The sequence below is a fragment of the Carassius carassius genome, chromosome 39 (genome assembly GCF_963082965.1).
Source record: "Carassius carassius chromosome 39, fCarCar2.1, whole genome shotgun sequence".
NCBI classification, from domain to species: Eukaryota; Metazoa; Chordata; class Actinopteri; order Cypriniformes; family Cyprinidae; genus Carassius; species Carassius carassius.
In genome coordinates, this window is record NC_081793.1 from 18,998,428 (window position 1) to 19,020,527 (window position 22,100).

General features: G+C 37.1%; 1 protein-coding gene across 2 annotated transcripts in view; it reads left to right on the top strand.

Annotated features, from left to right (window-relative positions):
- LOC132121551 (TANK-binding kinase 1-binding protein 1-like) overlaps window positions 1-21,485 on the top strand; it is a 56,077-nt gene extending 34,592 nt beyond the window's left edge. For both annotated transcript variants that reach the window (XM_059531064.1, XM_059531063.1), the window contains exons 5-10: window positions 1,235-1,379; window positions 6,537-6,736; window positions 12,239-12,300; window positions 16,476-16,591; window positions 18,542-19,344; window positions 20,393-21,485. In XM_059531064.1, the coding sequence (XP_059387047.1) occupies window positions 1,235-1,379; window positions 6,537-6,736; window positions 12,239-12,300; window positions 16,476-16,591; window positions 18,542-19,344; window positions 20,393-20,524 (1,458 nt within the window). In that variant the 3' untranslated portion in view covers window positions 20,525-21,485. The remainder of the gene's footprint in view (window positions 1-1,234; window positions 1,380-6,536; window positions 6,737-12,238; window positions 12,301-16,475; window positions 16,592-18,541; window positions 19,345-20,392) is intronic.
- Window positions 21,486-22,100: the final 615 nt, after the last annotated feature.

Genomic DNA, 22,100 nt, shown 5'->3' on the forward strand with positions numbered 1-22,100 from the left:
AAATGTGTATGTAAGAGAAGAATGTATGTATGTGTGAGAGAGTATAGTGGAAACAGAAGGCAGGTTAGGCCCGATCAGTGTTACATTCAGGACAAGTCCTGATCAGCATGGCTAAGGTAGATAAGTATTTCAGCAAGTTAATTGGGTTTTAAAAACTACTATAATCAAGGGACGAGTTTATTCTCGTCCCTTGAGCAAGTTGTGATTGAGGGGGTTTCCAGACACACATATTATTAGCGTCTATGGATTTGTTTTTTCAACTTATGTGACAATTTAGGAAGACAGTGAATAAAGTGTGAAGTATCAGGTTAGGGTCAGCGATATCTCTCGGGACAGTTGATGGATCTGTCAGATCACCACTGCATCATCACAAAAAAATTATTGTGGCAAGGCCAGTGAAAAATTTTGCCAGGGCAAGTAAAACATTTGAACTGGGCAATTACCGAATTTCCTTAGCCTTGTGAACACTTTCAAAATCACTATCATAACACTTGTACAGAGATCTGTAGAACAAGTATGTTACACTGTACTTGAAAGCAAAAGAGGATGACTTTGAATAGCATACCTGTATTGTGTTAGGATGAGCTGAGCAAGTATATGTATTTCCTTGTTTGAGAGTAACTTCCTGCTTAAAGAGGAAGTAATGGATAAAAAAGATGAAGTAATGTATAAAAAAAAGATGAGGCGTGCATGTATATTACATTTAGTCATTTAGAAGATGCTTTTTGCATGAGTGTGAAGCATATACAGTACATTAAATATATGAACAGTACTGTATGTGAGTTATAATGTAGGCATGTAATAATAAAGAATACATATGTGGGTAAAAGTCATGAAAGCAGAAACATGTATGTGAAACAAGAATTTATGTGTGAGAGTAGAAATATATGTATGCAAAAGGAGTGTGTGAGTGCGCCAGAATGAATTAATCCTTGCATGGCCCCTTATACGTTTGAACATCTGCCATTTCTCGTCTCTGAAACATTCAGCCAGTAATCAGCTGTTACATCTACATGTTCTTTTTTATTGCTGACAAAAATTCCACATGGACGCAAATGTCGGAAGAATCTGTATAAAGTAATGACCTCTTTGCCCTTGAATATCTTTTGATCAGTCATCGCCTCTCTTTACTTGTTTCATTTTGAATCTTTTATAATCTTTTACTTTTGTGCCCATCTCTTTCCTTTTCCCTCTTTCCTTTTCTCTTTCTTCTCTCACTCTTTCTCTGGCTCAGACATCTCTGGTGGAGAAACATGTTGAGCGGATTCACAGTTTAGAGGGGGCTCTGAGGCAGAGGGAGAGCTCACTACACAAACTCAACACACAGCTGCACAACAAAGACATGCAGTATCTGCAACTACACAGCCCTGACTCACATAGTAAGTCTTGTTTTGTCTGTATGCATGCAGGTGTCAATTTATAAATCACTCAGTGGTCTAGGACATGCAGATATTTACCTAAAACCGCTACCACTGACTCATTCAATGCACAGTAATTGTCACATACAGTCAAAATCAAAATGAGAGAACAATGTATAAATACTTTTTATTTTTTTCAAAAAGATTGTTCATCTTCATCACTCAAAATTTGAAGGAATATTGGCTGTAGGTATACCACTGTCAAACATGTTTGACAAAATAACCAAGGCATTTCAATAAAACCCTTCATTATATGGAAAACAGTGATCAAAAACCACTTTAGCATGAAAGAAGATTACCACTAACATTTTGGAGTGTTACAAGCTGTCAAAGATTATTAGGAATAGCTCCTGTTTGTATGACTTCAGCACATCTGCAGCCGCAGGATATCACTAGTTTCATTGATAAAATCTGTAATTTGAGACCCAACAAAAGCCCTTCTCATACTGAACCCTTGATCCCGTCATTGCATTTTGCTTCTTGTGATGTTTTTGAACCTATTTATCTGCAACTACTTTAATATCAAATCATCTTTTTGTTTTTTTGATATCATACACCTTAAATTTTTTACATTTATTGTTGATTCTGTTGGGCCAGGATTGGTGTTTTCCTTTTTAATAAGTGTCTTCATACTGGCTCTATCCCTGCTGCCTTTAAAGTGGCTATACTGTCACTCATACTCAAGAAGCCTTCACTGGATTCTTCTGTTCTGAATAACTTTTTTCCTATTTCTGTATTACCATTTACCTCTGAAGTATTGGGAAAAAATGTGTTTGATCAACTCCAGTCTTTTCTCTGTTGCAATGGTATTATTGAAGTTTTTCAGTCTGGCTTTAAGTCTGCACATAGCTCTGAATCTGCCCTCTTGAGAGTGTTAAACAACATTTTTTATCTGGACTCTGGCAACTCTGTGGTCGTCGTGCTTTTAGATCTAACCGCAGCATTTGATACTGTTGACCGCTCTACTTTGGTATCTAGATAAGAGTCTTATGTGGGGATAAAAGGTCTTAAGTGGTTTCAGTCATACCTCAACTGACAAAAAATTCTTAGTCAAGTTAGGTAACTTTTCTTTTTCTGTTGCTCATTTAGCTTGCGGTCTTCCTCAAGGCTCCATCTCTCTGTGGTTTGGTCGCAGTTGAGGAATTAACTCTCTTTAGAGATTAGACTTGCCCCTTCTCTGTCCACTTTTAAATATCTCCTAAAAACATACATGTTCTCTTTGGCTTTTTAAAACATTTTCTATTATGGTCTTTGCTTAGTCTTCTAAGGGTTTTATACTTTGTTTCTCTTGTGTTATTATTATATTTACTTATTTTATTATCAGCGAGACCCTGTTTTGATTGTTTAGTTGTGCTGATTTTTATATTCTTTTACTTTGAATCTATGTATAGCACTTTGGTCAGCCATGTGGCTGTTTTATATGTGCTATAAACATAACTTGAAACTTGAGAAATCACAGATTTGGAATGACTAGCTTCTCTCGCAATGGCTGAAAGGGTCATCCCTTTGGCCTTTATCCGGACAACTTCCTGTCGCAATCACCTTAGAGCAGCCCACCATCTTGCAGTCTCAATGAAAATTAAAGGAATGGTGCCAGTTAGAAAGGATTTGTCATACAATTAAAAAAAATTGCAGCAAGTGCCAGATTAACACAATTACTTGGAGGTATATGTAAGTATTCTCTAATTTTGATCAGAGTTTTGACAAGCTGCAACTTGATTGTTCTCTCTCTCTCTCTCTCTCTCTCTCTCTCTCTCTCTCACACACACACACACACACACACACACACACACACACACACACACACACACTGTATGTGTGAAATAAACATGTGGGACCCCCTAAATCTGGAACTGTGTAGCCTCCATTGCTTCCGTCCGTATCTCATGCCATATTGCCATGGTTTAATTTATGCTTTTGTGTAGTGAGGAAAAAAAATTGGGCAATTGGTTATTAGCTCTGTTTCGATACCCTCATGTGGGGCAATGAAAAGTTCTGAAATGTCAGAAATGTATCTGACCATCAGATTGTAAGTCAGGAAAGGTTAATTGTCTCTCATTACCCTCTATATGCTGCACAACAGTTGGAGCACAGCAAAGCAGAAATTCGGCTTAATTTAAAAAAGGGGGGTCAAACTACTTTTTTTATGTAGAATACATGTGTAAAGCAATTTGGATTTCCTTGCATAATATTATATAGTATATAGTATTATATATACATCATGTTGTTTTTTAGCATACAATCTTGTTCATTATTTGTCATTTTATGTGCTTTTTTCATTTGTATTCCACTCAAACAACAGATTGTGTATTGGGGTCTTTGAAGAGTCCCTTTTCATTATATATGCATCACATTTTCTATCCAGTTTTCAATTTAGTTTTTTCAAAGAGCACCTCTCCTATAAAGGACTTCAAACAGGGCCAAGCGTCATTCCTCTTGTCCTTTTGGTCCTCTTAGTTTTTTCCCTAGATGACAGTGTTGTGTTGCATCGCTCTCATTTTACCCAATTTCCCACATCCTTCCTCTTTCCATTCACTGTCTCTGAGGCTCAGAAAAAAAGACTCGTGCCTCAAAGAGACTAAGTAACTAAAGGGAAAGTATATTTGCGAGAAGAAGTTCATACCTTTCCCCTGTGACCTCTCTCCAGGATCTAAAACGTTTCAGTCAAACTCAAAGGCAATGAACAGGAGTCCAGAAATTCCAGAAAACTCAAGCAAATTATGTTTTTATGTAAATTACGCAACAGAAATGTTCTGTAACCCTGTGAGAAAATATGATGTAACTTTTTTGTGCACTCATGATTACAAATATTACATGCAAATATGAAAAAAAAAATGAATAAAAATCATTTCAATGCGCTTTTGGTGTGAGATGTAGGCGTGCAGGGGTGTGTTTTTTCAGCTTGCTTATTGTTGAACTGTCACAATAGCTGCTGGCTCAAGGACAGTTTTTCTATGAGCTGCTGAATCACCATGCCCACGCCTGGGGTGAGGAGCAGGATGCTCTGACAGGAAATAGTTCAGTCTTGATTTCTCCAACTTCAAGGTTTCATAGCTACATGGATTAAAGGACGTGTGTAGGGAGACTTTAGGTTGGATTTCCGTCCTGTTAACAATGTCCAGATATTTACATAACATAAATAAACGCAAATAAGATTTTTGTTGGTCCGTTTTAAATGACAGATGTGATCAGAGAGATCTGCTGCTATTTTTTTTGCCACCTCATTTGACAGAGAACATTCTGAGTATGCTTAAGGAACACCAGAAATGTATTGAGAAATACTTTAATATGATACTCCATATTTTTCTATGATTTTTTCAACTCTAAACGAGTGCAAACTCTACATAAACTTTGAGATTGCTGATTAATTTTAACCTTCGATGGCCAGTGTATTTTAAAACTTTAAGAACTTCAAAGTTGAAAATCTCTTTTGTTCAAAATAATATTGCTAATAATGTCACTATAATATCTGCACAATATTCAGCAAAGTTCTTTTCTTTTTTGCATTTATTTGCATACTGAATTGAGACTGGTCTATCATTTACATTGTAGTACGGAGCCCCGCATGTCACCTGTAGGAGAAAAAAAATCAATCCGTGGCAACGGTTTTGCAATCCGTCCCCTCAGATTATAAACCGTACTCACGAATTCATAAACTGTTCACTCGGTTTAACAAATCGTACCCACGGTTTTTTAATCCGTACCCACAAATTCATAATCCGTGCGCACGCTTTCGCAATTCGTTCCCTCGGATTTGTAAACTGACACGAACTTGTGGCTCTGCCCCCACCGGCAGACTCATTTCTGTTTATTAAACATTATTTTTCATAGTATCCAATGAGTCCACGATCAGCATTCACAAAATAGTCTTCTTTTTAGCGAAATAAGGCTAAGAAAATAAGGGTAAAAAGCAATACAAAACAAATAATATGCCGGTTATGTTTTCATTCCTTTTCTCTCTAACTGAATGCAATGTTATTTTTGGCCTAATTATTTAATAATAACATTAACAGTGAAAGATGCATCTAACTCCGGCAGGTGGGGTGGGTGGAGCTTAGTATAATAAAATCACAAAAATAAGTCTTCATGTTAAGAAAGAATTGTACACAAGCATTTCCAAAACCGTCAAAGGTTATTCAAAAATAAACCAATTCATGAATTATTTTATGACAAACATTTTTACTGTCTTGTACTCATTTATTTAGCCTAAAAATTAAAATAATAAAAATAACTTTATTTTTATTTTTATCATTATTATATATTATTATACAGGTTATGCATAAGAATCTTTTATCCAAAACAACTTACAAAAGAGGAAAAAATTACTCCAGAGTCAGTCACAATGCCAGGTTTATTGTACAATAATAATCAAGTGCTATTATAAGATTATCACCAATTGAATAAGATTTTTATGCACATCTGTCTTATTAAATCTGTGTATTCCACATCGTACTACACTTGATAGAGAATCACTTAAGACACTTTGATGTAAACCTATTCCACATAATAATATTCAATAAAACTGTATGTTAACACGTAGGAGCTTGCGGCATGAATCCGTGAGTACGGTTTAAAAATCTGTGGGAACGGATTGCGAAAGCGTGCGCACGGATTATGAATTTATGGGTACGGATTCAAAAACCGAGGGTACGGTTTACAAAATCTGAGCACACGGATTGGAAATTCGTGGGCACGGTTTGTTAATCCGTGGGCATGATTTGTTAAACCGAGTGAACAGTTTATGAATTTGTGAATACGGTTTATAAACTGAGGGGACGGATTGCAAAACCGTCGCCACGGATTTATTTTTTTTCTCTTACAGGTGACCTCCCGGGCTCCGTATTGTGGCCCTATATAAGCAAAAAAAAAAAATAATTCTACATATATATATATATATATAATTTTTTTCATTATTTTGTACACATTTTTTATTGCTTTGGCTGTGTTTACTTTATCTAAATATTTTTTTGATCATCTTACTGATAATTTTGCAGATTATTTTATTAAAGGCTGCATGTTCTGCTATCCTAGCAATAAAAGGCACATGCTGGATGTTGATATTTATTTATTGACGCAGTGTGTTTGGCTTATCTAATCACAATAACTGTCTATCTTTAGTGCTAGACTGCCCCATGACCCTACAGAGCTCCCGAAGTCTGGACACCCTCTCTGACCTCAAACTGCAGCGTCTGGAGGCGGAGCTAGAGGGGGCAAGGCACGAAGCTCAGGGGGCGTGTCAGAGGGAGGAGGAGCTAAAAGCTGAATGTGAGAGGTTAAGGGAAGAGCTGAGAGAACTGCAAAGCAACCAGAGGCAGAGGGTCAGTAACACAAACACACACATGCTTAAAGACTAAAATAGGTACTACACTGTCAAAATTGATTTTTGTCAGGTCTCTTAAGACTTTGTTTCTTAGAGACATCTATTCTCAGATTTAGAAGAAAAACTGTGTGTGGTAAGTAATAAACCAATCAAAATATTCTCACTTTGATGGCATAGTAACTGAATTTTACTTTTGCATCCTTTGACAAGACCTTTCATGCCTTTTCAGGCTTTAAGATTAAGGCATATACAATTTAAAAGTCAGGCATATACGATTTAAAAAGTGGTTAGTAAGAGTAAGTAAACAGAGATGGGAAGTAACTATGTACAAAAGCTTGTATCAGTACTTTACTTCACTATTTATTTTTCAGACATTTTACTTTCACTCCTTACATTTTCACCACAAATATCTGTTCTTTCTACCTACATTTTCAAACCATGCTGGTTATTTTGGTGGCGTGATCAAAAATATTTCTTGTCCTTAATTGCCTTTTTCAACCTAATGTAAAATATGAACACTTGACCCCCACTGGTCTATTATTTTCTGGTTATCACACATCACAGACACAGGCTAGCCTATGAAGCTACCAGTGTGCAAGATGAATGGCTAATGTTACAGATGAGACAGAAGGATTTAGCATTGTCGACATGACTGAGAAATTAGAGACATTCCCAAGGCTAATAAATTTACGTTGTCGTCACTCGTCCTTTTCCCTTCCAGAGCTCCTTTTTGTGCGAATGTGCATGAATGCCTAATGGAACCCCAGAGTTTGACATAAGAGGAACCCCGTAATGATTCAAACATCAAATAAAGTAAAATTACAGGGAAAAGTCATTGTAAATTAGTCATCAGGTGCCATGTTCAATACAGCTGCATCTCAGAGATCTCAAATCAATTAATTAGCAGAAGTTATTATACCACCACGTGTGTGTCATGTCATTAACAACGTCCCTAAATTGTTGAACTAATGTGGTTCAAACTACGGATATGTGAACGTGTTCAGGAAACATGACTGGTGTTTTTGAAGCTGCTGCTACCAACCTGAACGAGCTCACAGACACTATAACATCAGTTGGGTTAGTTTCTGAGAGGAAACAGCACTGTAGCAACAGTGGAGTCATTCAGATTAATGGGAATCACCATTTCTCAGTACCTGAAGTGGGATTTCTACATAGATTCCATTGTCAAAAAGGCCCAGCAGAGGCTGTACTTCCTTCGCCAGCTGAGGAAGTTCAACCTGCCACAAGAGATGCTGATAAAGTTTTACTGCCTGCAGTCACGGAATCCATGCTGGTTCAGCTCAGCTACCAAAACTGACCTCAGAAGACTACTGTACAGTGGATAGCCTGGAGTGCTGAGCGAATCACTGTTACAACCCTCCCCACTCTCCAAGAACTGTACTCATCCAAAGGGAGTAAAAGAGCTGGAAAAATCTTTCTGGACCCCTCACACCCAGCCCACTTCTCTCTGAACTGTTGCCGTCTGGTCGACGCTAAAGGGCAGAGTGAAGTATATTGCTATTTCTTGTTACTTATTCTGTTTTAATTATCTGTGTCTTGTCACTGTCACTGTCATTCTGTTTGTTCTGTGGAAGCTTCTGTCACCATAACAAATTTCTCATATGTGTAAACATACCTGGCAATAAAGCTATTTCTGATACTGCTTCTGATGTTAACAGGGGTAAACAAGTGCAAATTAGGCTTGCACTCAAATTTTCTTTCTGTTTGCATTGCAATAAAATTACGGTATAATTCACCTCAATTTTACAATTGTTTTAATTATTCTAATAATTTTGAGTTGTTTCAAAGGACAAGAAGCAGATTTCCCCCCTCAGCTTTGTCTTTTCTCTGCTTGTATTCTACATGATGGTTGTTTAGCCTGGATATATTCATAACAAAATTTGAACTGTAAGTTCTTTTGAATTACAGTTTTCTCGATTGGTTTGGCTCATTTCTTGAAACTGAGATGACATTCTCAAAATAACATGGACAAATCTCCAAACCACCTTGCAATTGTTCACAACAGAATGTCATTTTTCATTGGTTTTAATCAAGTGACTCTGTGCTTTTTTTCAAATGATTATGTACAAGTAGCTACAGTTAGCACAATGAGCCCACATTTAGCACATTTTCCAAATAAATAGATCTTGCTGATCTAAACTGATTAGTTGATTTTTCAGTGAAATGGTTACTCTCTCCAAAACATATCAGCATGGTTTCATTGTGTAAGTCATCATATGCACAATTGTCTGTTCAACTGTCAAAATTAGTCAAAGATATAATACCATGAAAGAATTTCTTGGAACATTTGATAAATTTATGACAGTACTTGACAATCAATCAGGTGAAATTAGAACTAACGAAGGAGCAGTTTCCCACATCTCAGATGACCAATCAAACAGTTTGTTTAGTTACCTGACAGGTGTTGTCTATGATTATGACTGCTGCCAAAAGTATATAGACAGAGCTTGGCCCGGGGCCAGTTTCATTTGCAGTGTGAACATGGAAGCACCTCGCCAAGTACAACAGCAACTTCCTGCTCGAGGAAGAAGAGGAAGAGGAGGAGTGAGAATGCGTGGAGGAATAGGGGGAAGAGGCCGAGGAGCACGGAGGCACCATGATGTCCCAGATGAAATCCGGGCCACCCTTATTGACCACGTAATAAACCATCGCCTCACAATGGCAGAGGCAGGTCGCCGAGTGCAGCCTAATGTGCCTCGGTCTACAGTCTCCTCCATCATCCAAACCTTTCGCAGGGAAAACAGGTACAGAACTATTCTATTGAACTATTCAGTGTTGGTGTGTGTGTAGGCCTAGAGTACTGTAATATCTTCATGTGATGTTATATGATACTATAAAAATGACAAAGAAAAAAAAATTGAGAAAATACTGTGAATAGTATTCCAGTCACTGTGCAGTGCATCACACTTTTAGTACCATAAAACAGCACTACAATTACATTGGTAACTCATTGTGTAACAAATTTACAGTGTTGACCTTTGACTTGTATGTCTAGGATTGGACGACAGCCTCAAGTGGGTGGCAGAAGAAAACTTCTAAATGAACAACAAGAACGAGAAATATGCAACATGATCATTGCAAATAATGCCATCACACTGAGACAGATTCGTAATGCAATCCTTCTAGACAATGTAATGTTCCAAAATATAAACTCTATCAGCATCTCCACAATATAGACCGGGTATTGAAGAAACATCAGATGACCATGAAACCGATTTACAGGGTACCATTTGAGAGAAACTCTGACAGAGTGAAAGAGCTGCAGTACCAGTATGTGCATGTAAGTCAACTACTGGTTGTCTATCATTGTAACACTATTACAGTAAGACATGGTTACCACTTTTTTTTGTTTTGCTTTATCCTTTTTACCTTCAGAATCCAGCTTTGTGTGACTAGAGCATTTTGCCTAGAAATTGTCTTCAGTTTTTCACTCCCTCTTTTTACAGTACTTTAGATCCTCCCTGCAGTATCTGTCTCTACTTGACTGATTAGATTTATTTTTATTCTATTGTAGAGAAAAATGGCATTAGAAGGCAACAAAACCTCTCACATCCTAGTGTTCGTTGATGAAGCTGGCTTCAACCTGGCCAAAGGTCGAAGGCGTGGCCATAACATCATTGGCCACCGAGCCACTGTGGATGTCCCAGGCCAGCGAGGAGCAAATATAACAATGTGTGCCGCTATATCAGAAAGAGGTGTGGCCACACACATTCCCAGTTTAGGGCCCTACAATACACAAAAGCTCCTGAATTTTTGGGACCACCTTTATACTGATCTGATCCCGGAAAATGAGAGAGGTGAAGAAGGACCTCAGCTACCACATTATGTCATTGTGTGGGATAATGTGAACTTCCACCATGGCCCACGCATCAGAACCTGGTTCACCACCCATCCCCGGATGCTAATGGAGTTTCTTCCACCTTACTCTCCTTTCCTAAATCCAATTGAGGAGTTTTTTTCAGCTTGGAGGTGGAGGGTGTATGAGCATCAGGCTCAAGACCAGAGGGCCCTGCTGCATGCAATGGATGCTGCATGTGAGGACATCACAGGGGATCAATGTAGGGGATGGTTGAGACATTCACGCCGTTTCTTCCCTCGCTGCATCGCAAGAGAAAATATCCATTGCGATGTGGATGAGAATTTATGGCCTAACAGAGAGCAGCGCGTTGATGGCCATGAGGATGGTGGCCAGGAAAGAGAGGGTGACAATGGCGACCACTGAAAATATTACTGTACTATAGTTCTGAAACTTTATTTACAGTATTATAGGCTAGAGTTTTTTTTGTTTTTTGTTTGTGTTTATAACTGTTCACATTTACAGAATCCTGTATATGTTTTCTTTTCACAGTATTTTCTCTAATGTTAACATTTCTTTGTACGAATAAAAATGTTTACAGTGTCCTTGAGTAAGAGTGGTTTATTGGAGGCTGATTTTACTGTAAAATCTTTTAGTTTTATTCATAGTGGTATTCTGTTGCTAGACCTGTGCCTCAGTGACAAAACGTCTAAGCATTTTGACTTGCAGTGCTTAAACAATGCCAAAGGTATAATGCATTTTGGGGGCATTGACTTTTTATATGAGAAGGATATTTAGTTTTGACACATGGATAAACTGTTTTGGGAGAGATATGAGCTTTTGCAGGGGATCCATGGTGTTGTGCTAAACCATCCAGGTTATTTTGACAAAAGCACTAAATGAATGCACATGTGCCAAGGCAATTGAGAAGGATCTGTGCTATTTTGACTGTACTGACCTTTTATATGGGAAAGGAATCTGCTTTTGAAGCATGGAAGAAGAGTTTGGGGAAAGATATTTGATTTTGCTAGTGAGCTATAATGTTGAGCAGAACTGTAAGACTGTTTGGCCAAATGACCTTATGGTTTTGAGAATGTCATCTCGGTTTCAAGAAATGAGCCAAACCAATCGAGAAAAACTGTAATGTATTAATATGATGTGTGGTCTAGTTAACAGTATGACACTAAAACAGGTAGTATTAATGGCAAATTTTCCATTAATACTACCAGACTCCAGACTTCCAGACTTCTTTACTTTAACTTGAATAAAAACATTTTAGTCAGTAAACTTTTACTTTTATTAGAGTCTTTTTAAACATGAGTATCTGTAATTCTATATGAGTGAAGGACGTGTGTACATTTGCAATCTCTGTAAGGATTGATTGATTGATTGATTGATTGAAGAAATTTGCATTTTATTTAGCAAGGATGTGTTAAGTTGCACAAAAATAATAAAACAATGAATTGTTAGTTTTCAATATTTATAATAAGAATGCTTCTTGAGCATGAAATCAGCTTAAAATAATTATTTCTGGAGGATCATGTGACACTGAAGACTGAGATATTGGCTGCTGAAAATTCAGCTTTACCATCCCAGTAATAAATGACAATTTAAAATATATTAAAATAGCATATAAGTAATATACAGAAAGTATGAAGCCTGACATGTTGCTTTTTTGCACAGGAGGTGAGTTCCACATGTGGACAGTGTGATGTGGAGTGGATAAAGAAAGTTGGAGATGAACAGTGAGTATCCGTTTTATTGATTTATAGCCTACAGCTGTGCAAAAGCATTTAAGTTAAATCTATTTCATAAAATTTTGCTGCTGTATTTTTAAGGCAATTGCATGGCTAGTTTCCTTTGGACATGTGGGCCATGGATATTTGCCAGTAGAGGGCAATATAGCTATTGGCAACAATCCAGATCACAGTCTTACTAAAGTGGTCTAAATAGTTCTCTTAAACTGAGGCTGAAGAGAATACAGGTGAACTGAAAGAAACCTGTGTTTAACTGAAATGGGGATTCTTGGAAAGGTCACAAGTAATGCCTACGTCTATAGCACCTCACAGTTTCACACTTTACTCCCCCTCTTTTTTGAACTGCTGGTTCTTGTAAAAGTCGTGATTTAATAGAAAACATCCAAAACCTTACTTGCAGTTACTAAAAAAAAAAAACTTTACGTTTTCATAGCCACTGATTCTAAAAGAAAGACAAAAGATTTTTTCCACAGTGTTCAGATTTATTTTAATTGACAATGGCATCCCTATCCCTATGTGTGTGTGTGTGGATGTTATATTATTTTTATTATCAAGCAATGCACAGATTATATCCAATTAACCAAGTATATTAACCTAGTCAGCATCAGTGTGTGAAGTCATGATTTGAAATCATTGCTGATGCATTGACACTTGAGATATTGTATTGATAAATCAGTTCATATAAATTTCATCAGCTATGTCGGTAAACATTTTAATGCATTAAGTCTTTACATGCAGAAACATCCTTGGATGGAAACCTGGGTAATGATGCATTGGCAGTTAAACTTACTTAACTGTCTTTTTGTGTTAAAAGGTGTTGTCCCAACATAAACACAACCATAAACCTGAGAGTGTCAATTAAACATTTTTAACACACACAGACATACACGCTTGAGTATGCATGCAAGAAGGGCTTTGAAATGTTAAAAAATAACTATCATTCAGCATGTATTGGAGTTGTCTGGTTTGATATCAGACAGCAAACCTTTAAGTGCACTCTTTACCCAAACATTCTGATTCGAAGGGTTAAGAAGTTTTGCAATTATTAGAATAATAATGCTTTTTGAGAAAAGGTACTTATTTGTTTCTGATTAGTATTTATAGTCTGCAGTGTGGTCTCTGCTGATTAAGTTATTTGGCTGCTTTAGATTGAAGTTTTGCTGAAAAATAGTAGGTACATTCATATTTCATATAGCCGACATTTGTTTGCATACAGAAGACGGATATCATAGATACTAGTTTCAGAGTAAAGGTCAGACATCACTCAAGCAGCCCACATACCCATTCCTCCCACACTAGATCATCATCAATATTCAGATAAAAAGTACACAAACACACACACACCTTTTTCTTTTTTCTTTTTTTACACATTTTCTTATAATTGTAGTTAATAGTTCTGCAACTGCTCAAAAAAAATCTATAGATATAGATATAGATAGATAGATAGATAGATAGATAGATAGATAGATAGATAGATAGATAGATAGATAGATAGATAGATAGATAGATAGAACAGAAACAGGACATGCGGGTGACACTACTCTTGTTTCATTTCATATAGTATATGTCAATAGGAAGATGTTCACACATTCAGAGAACGTTTCAGTTCGCAGTCCAAAAGGTGATGCATTCATAGACCGTTTCATGAGACTGTAGATTGTGCATGCAAGTGTGTGTGTTTGTATGTGTGCGTGCAAACTTGTGTGGAGGTGAGAAAAAAAAGTCACACATCATCTAAATCTGCTGTAAATACATCTTTGATAGATAGTATTTATTAAATGAGGATGACACTTGGACAGCTGAGTTGTTGCTCGGGCATCGATAATGATGGAGGAGAAAGACAACTCATTACTGCTGAGTACCATGGCTGCTTGAGCCTGACTGTGGATGCTCAGGAGCCCCGAGGGCCAAATGGAGGACACAATGAGCACAACGGTAAGAATATCCAATGCTATGGCTCATTGGCCAGCAACAGAAGACAACTTAGCAGATCATTGGTGGTGTGAGCTGGTTAAAAACGATTGACCTGTGGTTTCTTTTGACATGTTCTACGAATACAAATTAAGGTTGAACATCCAGTACTTTGTCTATATTGAGGTTGGTTTGTTCTTTGGTATTAAGTATTGGTGTTAAGATACAAGGTAAGATTGTTCAACTGGGCTGCTGGTTCTCTCTTACTCAGCTAAGGCAGATTTATTTGGGCCATATGGCAATTTGTGTGAGTGTGGGACTGAGAAAGAGGCAGAGAGCTAAGTTGTCCACTAACTCAGAGAGAAAATTTATGAGTTGTGACCTTGCACCAAGCAGATGATTCATTTAACTCATCTTATTAAAATGCATTGAACTTCTTGTGTGTGTGTGTGTGTGTGTGTGTGTGTGTGTGTGTGTGTGTGTGTGTGTGTGTGTGTGTGTGCGTGTGCGTGTGTGTGCGTGTGTGTGTGTGTGTGTGTGTGTGTGTGTGTGTGTGTGTGTGTGTGTGAGTGAGTGTGTATGTATGTATGTATATATATATACATTATATACGTTATATATATATATATATATATATATATATATATATATATATATATATATATATATATATATATATATATATATAGTCCTTATTGCCATTTAAAATATGCAGTATACATTATACTGCCAGTACATATTAAAAATGGTAGTTGACCTTAAAAGCTTTTTTTTTTTTTTGCAGTGAGATGTTTAACATTTACTTTGAAAAAATATTTAATAAAAAAAGCACCAAGAGTTGGTGTTGTTTACACTACTTATACTATATATAATTATCTGTGGTTGTCATATTCATGCGAACATATGCATGATCATCACTCAACTGTACGGTGTCCTTGAGTGCTCTGAAAGGCGCCTTTAAATAAAATTTATTATTATTATTATTATTATTATTATTATTATTATTATGTTAAAAAAGCAATTGGTTACCGTGCCCAATGTAAAATGTAAAACTGAAATGTCTCGTCTGATATATCTAACACCATCTCAAAAACTATGAGTCTTTTTAAAATAAAGCACCGAAGGTTTTTGTGACTTTGGTCTACATATAAGTGCATCTGATGACAGTTTCTGTTTCTTTGCATCTAAGATAGCTGGCATGTTTTACCATAAAACTTACTTTTTGATGATTATCATAAATGTGTCAGACTTATTTGATTGTTGTGCATTTTAATTATGAATCTTTTGAGTAAATGCCCTTGGTGTGAGAGACCCGGGTTCGAATCCACTGTGAGACACCAATGTGTCCCTGAGCAAGACACTTAACCCCTAGTTGCTCCAGAGGCGTGCGACCTCTGACATATATAGCAATTGTAAGTCGCTTTGGATAAAAGCGTCAGCTAAATGAATAAATGTAAATGTAAATGTAAATGAGTAAGCTAGATAAAAACCAAGACACAGAATCTGATGATTTTTGTTGTTAGAAATAAATGAGTATCAATGGAAGGAAGGTTGTGAGTTAAAGGAGTAGTTCACTTTCAGAATGAAAATTCTGTCATCATTTACTCAACCCCCACTTGTTCCAAACCTGTAAGAGTTTCTTCTGTTGAACACAAAATAAGATATTCAGAAAAATTCTGACTTTCATGGTAGGGGGAAACAAATACTATGGAAGTCGATGGTGCTCATCAATTGTTTAGATCCCAACATTTTTTTAAATATCTTTTGTGTGTTCAACAGAAAAAAAGAAACTCATACAGGTTTGGAACAAGTGTGGGGTGAATAAATCATGACAGAATTTTCATTCTGAAAGTGAACTACTCCTTCAATGTACAGTCTTCCAGTAATTACTGCAATATAAACTACACTGATTTATTTCATTATTGATAATGTAAGAATAATTTTTTAAGATTAAAAATTGATTATGAGTTAAATGTATTTTATTGCGTGTGAAGAAATAGAGAGCATAGTTCTGCGAAAGACTCGCAGAGCTATGTAGGAAATCACTTGCCAATTTTTGTGATGATTGAGACTTTTTAGAAATTTGGTTGCCATGGTGAGTTACTGCAGAGTCAGATGATTTAGGACCTGGTCAAACTTGATTGCAGGTGGTTATAAAACGGAAATGGTGTAATTTATTCACTCTTAACTTGTCTCTCTCTTTCTCAGTCACTCCCTTCTCATTCTCTCTCTTTCTCCTACTCTCTCTACAGAGTAAATCTGGCTTTGGCCTATACTGAACTAACAGAGGAGTTGGGCAAGTTACAGGCTCTGGCCTCGAAACAGACAGATATATTGCGGAAAGTCTCACAGGAGCCGGCAAGCCCAGGTATGAGGTCAAGGTCCTGGTAAAGTCTCTCTAAAGGTCGTCCATATATAAACATTCAGTCAGAGACATAGATATTATATAACAACTTGAATTACACTGTTAATATATATATATACTATATATCCAAAAGTATGTAGACACCTTCTAATTATTGGTTTGTATAGTAGAAAGAGCTCATATAGTAGAACGAGCTCAGTGTCTTTTCTAATGTGGCGTTATCACAGGATTCCATAAGTAAAATATTTGAAAGATAAATTTTTGATAAAATATGTTTTTATTCTAAAAATATATATATCTATACTAACCCTAACCCTTTTTCTAAAAATATTTTAGTATTACTTAATATTCTAATGCCGTAACTGTTGGACCCACGGCACTCAATGAAGTCCTTTGAGATGAATTGGAACATCCACTGCCAACGCCTGACCTTACTGATGCTCATACATTTTGCCATGTAGTGTAATGAAGACCTGGTTTAGGTAATAATCATATTTTCATACTATAATGAACAACTTTTGTAATAAAAGTAATTTGTCAAATTCATCAAAATTCAGCACAGTGGGTGTGTAAACAGGCGCTTTTTTTAGCACTGCATGCTTGTTTGCTGTCTGGTTGAATTCCACAAGGAATATTTTTGCTGACGTGTTCTGATCGCCTCTCATGTTGCGTGTCTCTTAACAGTTTGAGAACATAAACAACTCCCGCTTATCTTTTTAGCACCTCTGCTCTCAACCACACAACCCATTTGATATAGGAAACCATACCAAAAAGCAGAAGCGGAGATGGAGGGGGAAAAAAACCTTACTGATTCATAGATAGAAGGACGGCTTTCTCTAAATAGCTGATTGCAATCTTACGATTGCAGGAAGCTGAGTATATGCACATTAGACGTATTATTGAGTGACAGATGCATCTTCTGTACAGGATCTTGTGTGCCTGTTGCTAGTCAGAAAGTTGTTTCGAAGTAGCCTACAGCAGGTGCTGGGGTGAATGAACAGGAAAACAATATGAAAATATCTCAAAGAGGAAATGTGAGGGGAAAGAGGAAGTCATTATAGACGTCTCTCTGTCCATTAGGGACTGTGCTCTTTACACCGCCCTTTAAAATATTAATCCGGTAATAAAATGAACCATGGTAATGAAATCAAATATTTAAAAATTTTATAAGGGAATTTAACGATATAAATTTAGCAGAAACTGTGTCTTTATTATTACATTTGCAATATACGGAGCCCCGAAAATATATTTATTGTGGCCACAAATTACAATTTGTTCACACAACTTATTAAATTGTTCCTTCATTTTTGTAAATGATGGCCACATTATACTAATTCATTCCCCCATTTTGATTTTATTAGAAATGAGGGAACAAATTACACATGGTCTTGGTTTTCTAAAATGAGGGAACAAATTCTTAATTTGTGGCCACGATTGAAATAAAATGAGTAAATGAATTAAAATGTTCTGGGAACAAATTCGAACTTCGTTAAAATTGGGCTTTGTAGCAATAAAACAGATGTAGCATCAGATTTTTGTTGTGACATACATCCAAGTCTAACAGATTATAAAAAAAAAGTAGGATGGGAACTTGGTTCTATTTATCGTTTTCTGATTGAATTTAGAGATGTGGAGGAGGCAAAAATTGAGGCAGATGTATGTGAGATTGCAGAAACAAAGTTTAAGCGAACTAAATGATGGAAAAGTCCAGCATACATCACCAGAGAGAAGTCTTTCATCTGACCAGTAGTTATATTTTGATTAAATAAATGACTTATATATATGACTAATATATGTGGCTGACATTAGAGTAATTTCATCAGTAATTTTGTTGACAAGATTTACACTGATCTCAAGCATTTAATCAGTGTGTTTGTTTAATCATGTCTTGTGTCTTATATTCATTCTGCAGAGAGCTTTTGACTTTTTTTATGTCCTGTGTTTATTTTCTAGTTCAGCGCCACTCTCCTGTCCCCCACCAGAGGCATTCTCCTGTTCCACAGCGACATTCCCCAATCCAACAGCGGCATTCCCCCATTCAACAGCGCCATTCTCCTGTTCCCCAGCGGCGCTCCCCTGTTCTGCAGCGTCTCTCTCCGGACATGCACCGTCGCTCACCTCTGCCTGAGCTCAGCAATGGTCCCGCATCCTATTCCTGCAGGCCCACTTCCCACCACTTGAGGGCCAGTTTCCAGGGAAGACGCAGTTACTCTGAAGTAGCCGATCCGTCAGCTTATCAACGGCCCCCACGGTTCACTCTGGACCCGGTGTCCACTTTGCCGAAACCTCGACCATATGTCGACAGCTACCACAAGCAGCAGCAGCAACAGCAGCAGCAGCAGCAGCAGCAGCAACAACAACAGCAACATGAAGGAAGCCAGCACATGTTAGTTCAAAGACAGAGCTCTCAGTCCGGGGTAGGAGGTGATGGGGGATTGGCTGAATCTCCTCGGCTGACCAGGGAGCTGTCTTTCCACCACTCGGATGTGTCCCACTTGCATTTTGAACCTCAGCCAAGCCCTGCTCCTCTGCATCCATCCTCACAGCCTGTACAGTCCTCAGAGGATGAGGAGGAGTGGTCCTGCCCTCATCCCATCAGTCCTCCACGAACACTGGGGGTGTCGAGCCCCTCATCAAGCTCCAGAGGCCCCGCCTCTTGTTCTGCTTTCCCAATTCCTTCCCGTCCCAACACCCTAAGCTGTCACCCACCTGGATACCTGCACGCAGAGCATGCCCAGTCTTGGCCATCCATCAATGTGAGTAGCAAATCACATTCACTTGCCAGACTAACCTACCTGGGCTCATTGGAAAAAATTGTGCCTGTGACATTTCTGCTAAATTATGTTACGTTGCTTCTGGCTCATTTTGCGACACTGTCAAGTTCAGTATTCAAATTCAAGTTCAAACTTGTGCAACATTCAGAATTAAATTGACACTTGAATTGAGAATATTTTTATCTAAAAAAAGAAAGGTTTGCTGAATCAAACTTTAAATGATGGCTTGACAAAACCATGTCTTAAATGTTTTAATGCCTTAAAATTTGAAACCTCACCTAAATTTGTTTCCTAACTTTTTTATATTAAAAAAATTGTAGAGCAGCGTGGAATAACAATTAATTTCCCAGAATACCATTACTCATCAAATATTTTGAAAATCCACTTCCTGTAATCCCAGTTCAACTTCCTCTAGGGTTTAGCTAATTAATTATAATTGAGAATTTATGACTTGAAAGGGAGTTTCCTAATGCACAATTGGGGGTTGTCTGTTATTGGCTGTACAAACAAATAACCCCGCCCCCAAACTCACTCCATTGGTCGAGGCACCGTTGCTGTGTCTGGCTGCTCTAACCAACACAGAAATATTTTGAAAGCACCATGGAGACACATTGTTTACAGAGAAAATCATAATCAAATGGCTTACGTATAGCTGTCTGTCTGTATGTGTGTTTCCCGGCTATTGAACCCACAACCTTTTTCACCACAAACACAATGCTCTACCACTGAGCCACAGGAACACATATTGCAATATTAAGGCTCTCATTTCAGCTTTTAACTATAGTTCCCATGATTGTTTGCATTACTTACACTTTATTGGGGTCATATAAGGCATATGGACAATGGTTGCATCATCTGAATTTCAGTACTTTATATAAACACTTAATATCCAGTTTACCTTTATCAATATTACTAACATTGAGGAAAAAAGTAAAACCTTATAGATATAATTTGATATAATATCTGTTAGTTTTTAAAACGTGGATTTTAAACATTACAGCTGTCAAACATATTACAGTGTCCTTTACAGCTGTGGATGGAGACGGAGGAGGAGGGTGACGTCAGGAGCTGCCCACTGTGCCAGCTAATCTTCCCTGTTGGTTACCCTGATGATGCCTTGATCAAGCACATTGACTCGCACCTGGAGAACAGCAAGATCTGACACCCACAGCCACTCCATGACCTTCTGTTGTTCCACAGTTACATTCACTCTTTGCTCCTGGTATTTTTAGCTGGGTGCCTTCAGACAGAATGTAGTCAATGCACCTGTGGCCATTCTTATAATTTGGCTCATATATCTATATATCTTGCTGCTTTTCAACACAAAAATCTTGAAAAATTGTAACATTCTTTTTTTTAACACTGTTTATCAGCACTGACTGAGCATATTGCAAATATTAAGGCTCTCATTTCAGCTTTTAACTACAGTTCCCATGATTATTTGCATTATTTACTCTTCAGTGTGGTCATATTAGACATATTTCAGCACTTTATATAAACAATTAATATCCAGTTTACCTTTATCAATATTACTAACACTGAGGCAAAAAGTAAAACCATATAGATATAATTTATTTTCTAATACTTCAGGGTCTTACCCTTAACTACGTCTTAGTTTGGCAGGACTTCCCTTTAACGCAACTGGATTATTTGTAATAATCTGTAAATTCACAATCACATCAATTTTTTTTGTCTTCCGGGGCATTTGGTTGTACAAAAAGGGACGTTTTGTTCTTTAAAATATTCTTAAAGAATTTCCTCTCATAATATACATAATGATTGCAGCTCTGTGCACACAGTTTTCGCCAACCACTGACAAAACACCAGTTACTGTTGTTTCTTAAGACAGTAATAGTGTGATTTCCATAGTACACTTAGACAGTGGATGGTTTTGGATCATTTTTAATGTAATTACTTAAGACAAATTGCTTTAACAAAATATATTTGTTCTTCTGATCACACCACAGAGCGCAATCTGTTTTTTTTTTTAATGTACTGTAAATGTATACCTGTATTTAAAGCCAGTTATATGTATTAACCTGTAAATTCAGCTATATGTAATATAGATGTGCATTTTTCAAGCTTGGATTAGAGCAAATGGATTGCTGAAGATTAAAAGAAAACTACTGTATTGCTGTGATCTAAATGATAACAGCACCCAGTTGAGTGTTTAATCATATTACTATTCCCTATTCTTCCAGGTGTACCTTATATTATATGTTAAAGTCTTCTTTGTATTTTCCCCGATTCTGCAGACTTTGTGTTAATGAGGGCACTGGATCTGCTACTAACCCAAATACAGATGAACTAAAATGGGAAAGTAGCACAAAGAAGTCATCACTGGTGCACATGTGCAAAATTACAACGCCAAATGTAGAAATGCAAAATAAGAAGTTGTCTGCTGTCTATCAAATAACTGGTTGGAGGTTTCATTCAATTGGCCATCTAATTTTACGTGGTAATTGCTAATATTCTGGAAAATCCCATTCCAGATGTTGTAAATATATAAATTGTCTATGATGTCACCATTCAATATAGTCTGCAAGAAATACAAAAAAATTAAAATAAAACAAGTGCGGATAAACTGAAACGCCATCAGTACAACCAAAGACACAGCCTGCTTGTTTTTTTTATTTTTTTTTCACATGATTGATGGCCAAGTACCACTTCTGAAAATTACACAGAAATATGGTGCAACTGGAACACATGGAAATGTTTATTTTTAATGAATAGTGTGC